The sequence below is a fragment of the Perca fluviatilis genome, chromosome 22 (assembly GCF_010015445.1).
Source record: "Perca fluviatilis chromosome 22, GENO_Pfluv_1.0, whole genome shotgun sequence".
NCBI classification, from domain to species: Eukaryota; Metazoa; Chordata; class Actinopteri; order Perciformes; family Percidae; genus Perca; species Perca fluviatilis.
The window spans coordinates 31,319,062-31,324,061 of record NC_053133.1 but is presented as its reverse complement, the minus strand read 5'-3'; the positions used below and the strand labels follow the sequence as shown (position 1 = coordinate 31,324,061).

At 42.4% G+C, this 5,000-nt stretch overlaps 1 protein-coding gene across 1 annotated transcript in view; it reads left to right on the top strand.

Annotated features, from left to right (window-relative positions):
* Window positions 1–5,000, top strand: part of zbtb14 (zinc finger and BTB domain containing 14) — a 29,978-nt gene that overhangs the window by 4,514 nt on the left and 20,464 nt on the right. The window contains 2 exon segments of the mRNA XM_039789917.1: window positions 1,388–1,558; window positions 3,374–3,469. Coding sequence (XP_039645851.1) covers window positions 1,388–1,558; window positions 3,374–3,469 — 267 coding nt within the window.

Genomic DNA, 5,000 nt, shown 5'->3' with positions numbered 1-5,000 from the left:
GCCACAAGGACTCCAGGGACTTGCCCGTTACACAGGTACAGGTATCGTACGTACAAGCCGCTCAGGTTATGCGGCTACACAGGTACAGCACCACACTACACAGGACACGCGGCTATTTGCACTACCAGTACGCACACACTACAAAAGACGCGTCGGTATGTACACTAACGCTCAGGTGCGCCGTACACAAATTACACGGCTCAGGTACTTCGCCGTTACACAAAGTACACGCGCCTCAGGTTTTCGCCGCTACACAGGTACCGCGTACCACACACTACACAGAGTACACGCTCAGGTACTCGCCGCTACACAGAGTACACGCACCACACTACACAGAGTACACGCTCAGGTACTCGCCACTACACAGAGTACCAGCACTACACAGAGTACACGCTCAGGTACTCGCCACTACACAGAGTACACGCACCACACTACACAGAGTACACGCTCAGGTACTCGCCACTACACAGAGTACACACACCACACTACACATTAGTAGTCTAGCTTACAGATCGCCTACGAGAAGCTACAAGATTAAAACACTACACAAGTATGCGGACTACCACTCGTACTCGACATATGCAACTCCAGGTATGTACACAGGTACACACCCTTCTTATAACTCAAACAAAAGACACAAGTAATCACCCACACACTACACTGAACACCCCGTCGACAAACCCCACGGAAACTACAAGCCACCACATCTTCACACACGCTTACACCCTACCTTATTCACCAAACCCCACCAGCTCTCCACTAGGCCCGCCATACCATACACCACTCCCCCCCCCCCCCCTCTAACCACCCCCAACACGTACACCACCAACTCCACACGCAGAACAATACTATATCCAATAACCAATCTGACAATTACGCACTCAGGACTTTCACCCACATACCACCACACTACACAGGTACCTCAGGTTTGCTGCACCAGGTACTACCGTACCTAGTATAGTACCGATACGCGCGGTGCTCCACTACCACAGAGTACAGTCGGTACTCCACTACCACAGAGTACAGGCTCAGTATGCACTACACAGAGTACGTCGGTATACGCTACAACAACGTAATCAGATTACTCTGTTGGCAGGTGGACGTCAGATTACTCTGTGGGCAGGTGGACAGTAATCAGATTACTCTGTCGACAGTGACAGTAATCAATTATCGGGTGGACAGTAATCAGATTACTCTGTTGGCAGGTGGACAGTAATCAGATTACTCTGTCGGCAGGTGGACAGTAATCAGATTACTCTCGGCAGGTGGACAGTAATCAGATTACTCTCGGCAGGTGGACAGTAATCAGATTACTCTGTTGGCAGGTGGACAGTAATCAGATTACTCTGTTGGCAGGTGGACAGTAATCAGATTACTCTGTTGGCAGGTGGACAACTCGTCTGTGATCGAGATCGACTTCATCCGGTCGGACATCTTCGAGGAGGTTCTGAACTACATGTACACGGCCAAGATCTCCGTCAGGAAACGGGACGTCAACCTGATGATGTCATCGGGGCAGATCCTGGGGATCCGCTTCCTCGACAAACTCTGCTCACAGGTAATACCCCTTAATACCCCTTAATACCCCTTAATACCCCTTAATACACACCTTAATACACACCTTAATACACACCTTAATACACACCTTAATACCCCTTAATACCCCTTAATACACCTTAATACCCCTTAATACACCCTAATACCCCTTAATACACCTTAATACACACCTTAATACACACCTTAATACCCCTTAATACACCTTAATACCCCTTAATACCCCTTAATGCATCTCACAGGTAACGTTATGCTTATAATACCCCTTAATACCCAATATTACACACCTTAATACCCTGCTAATACACCTTAATACCTGCTCACAGTAACGTTATGCCCCTTAATACCCCTTAATACCCCTTAATACACACCTTAATACCCCTTAATACCCCTTAATATACCCCTTAATACACCTTAATACCCCTTAATACACCTTAATACCTGCTCACAGGTAACGTTATGCCCCTTAATACCCCTTAATACCCCTTAATACCTGCTCACAGGTAATACCCCTTAATACACCTTAATACACCTTAATACACCTTAATACCCCTTAATACCCCTTAATACACCTTAATACCCCTTAATATCCCTTAATACACCTTAATACCCCTTAATACACCTTAATACCTGCTCACAGGTAACGTTATGCCCCTTAATACCCCTTAATACACACCTTAATACCCATTAATACCCCTTAATACACCTTAATACCCCTTAATACACACCTTAATACCCCTTAATACACCTTAATACCCCTTAATACACCTTAATACCTGCTCACAGGTAACGTTATGCCCCTTAATACCCCTTAATACACCTTAATACCCATTAATACCCCTTAATACACCTTAATACCTGCTCACAGGTAACGTTCTACCCCTTAATACACCTTAATACCCATTAATACACCTTAATACACCTTAATATCTGCTCACAGGTAACTTTATACCCCTTAATACCCCTTAATACCCATTAATACCCCTTAATACCCCTTAATACCTGCTCACAGGTAACTTTATACACCTTTATATCCCTTAATACACCTTAATATCTGCTCATAGGTAACTTTATACACCTTTATACCCCTTAATACACCTTTATACCTGCTCACAGGTAACTTTATACACCTTAATACCCATTAATACCCATTAATACCCCTTTATACCTGCTCACAGGTAACTTAATACACCTTTATACCTGCTCACAGGTAACTTTATACACCTTAATACCGCTTAATACCCCTTAATGCCCCTTTATACCTGCTCACAGGTAACTTTATACACCTTAATACACCTTTATACCCCTTTATACACCTTAATACCTGCTCATAGGTAACTTTATACACCTTAATACACCTTTATACCCCTTTATACACCTTAATACCTGCTCATAGGTAACTTTATACACCTTAATACACCTTTATACCCCTTTATACACCTTAATATCTGCTCATAGGTAACTTTATACACCTTAATATCTGCTCATAGGTAACTTTATACACCTTAATACCTGCTCATAGGTAACTTTATACACCTTAATACACCTTTATACCCCTTTATACACCTTAATATCTGCTCATAGGTAACTTTATACACCTTAATATCTGCTCATAGGTAACTTTATACAACAGAAAAGGTCTGTTGTTTACCTGTCTGTCGTTTACCTGTCTGTCGTTTACCCGTCTGTTGTTTACCTGTCTGTCGTTTACCTGTCTGTCGTTTACCCGTCTGTTGTTTACCTGTCTGTCGTTTACCTGTCTGTCGTTTACCTGTCTGTCGTTTACCCGTCTGTTGTTTACCTGTCTGTGGCTCCTCAGAAACGAGACGTGTCATCAGAGGACAAAGACAAGTTTCCGTACGACATCGTGAAGATGGCGCTGCCGCCTGAAGCTCAGCTGGCCGCCGACGCCGAGGTAAACAATCACTAACCAATAACAGCTGATCAGTAACAGCTGATCAGTAACAGCTGATCAGTAATCAGTAACAGCTGATCAGTAATCAGTAACAGCTGATCAGTAACAGCTGATCAGTAATCAGTAACAGCTGATCAGTAACAGCTGATCAGTAATCTGTAACAGCTGATCAGTAACAGCTGATCAGTAACAGCTGATCAGTAATCAGTAACAGCTGATCGATGATAGTAAGCTGATCAGTAATCAGTAACAGCTGATCAGTAATCAGTAACAGCTGATCAGTAACAGCTGATCAGTAACAGCTGATCAGTAATCAGTAACAGCTGATCAGTAATCAGTAACAGCTGATCAGTAACAGCTGATCAGTAACAGCTGATCAGTAATCAGTAACAGCTGATCAGTAACAGCTGATCAGTAACAGCTGATCAGTAACAGCTGATCAGTAATCAGTAACAGCTGATCAGTAATCAGTAACAGCTGATCAGTAACAGCTGATCAGTAACAGCTGATCAGTAATCAGTAACAGCTGATCAGTAATCAGTAACAGCTGATCAGTAATCAGTAACAGCTGATCAGTAACAGCTGATCAGTAATCAGTAACAGCTGATCAGTAACAGCTGATCAGTAATCAGTAACAGCTGATCAGTAACAGCTGATCAGTAACAGCTGATCAGTAATCAGTAACAGCTGATCAGTAATCAGTAACAGCTGATCAGTAACAGCTGATCAGTAACAGCTGATATACAGATTCTACATATTATACTGTAATGTTATGTCTGTCTCTGTCTTTAACTGTCTCTCTCTAACTGTCTCTCTTAACTGTCTCTCTCTTTAACTGTCTTTAACTGTCTCTCTTTCTAACTGTCTCTGTCTTTAACTGTCTCTCTCTAACTGTCTCTCTTTAACTGTCTCTCTCTTTAACTGTCTTTAACTGTCTCTCTCTAACTGTCTCTCTTTCTAACTGTCTCTCTTAACTGTCTCTCTTTCTAACTGTCTCTCTTTAACTGTCTCTCTCTTTAACTGTCTCTGTCTTTAACTGTCTCTCTCTTTAACTGTCTCTCTCTTTAACTGTCTCTCTCTCTCTAACTGTCTCTCTCTCTAACTGTCTCTCTCTCTAACTGTCTCTATTTAACTGTCTCTGTCTCTGTCTTTAACTGTCTCTGTCTTTAACTGTCTCTCTCTTTAACTGTCTCTCTCTTTAACTGTCTCTCTCTAACTGTCTCTGTCTCTAACTGTCTCTCTCTAACTGTCTCTCTTTAACTGTCTCTCTCTCTAACTGTCTCTCTCTTTAACTGTCTCTGTCTTTAACTGTTTCTCTCTAACTGTCTCTCTCTCTAACTGTCTCTGTCTAACTGTCTCTCTCTCTAACTGTCTCTCTTTAACTGTCTTTAACTGTCTCTCTCTAACTGTCTCTCTCTAACTGTCTCTCTCTCTAACTGTCTCTCTCTCTTACTGCAGGTTTTTTACATTGGCATATTATATTATATTGTGTTATCTAGCCAAGGTGGAACTGATTGGGACATCTCCATAA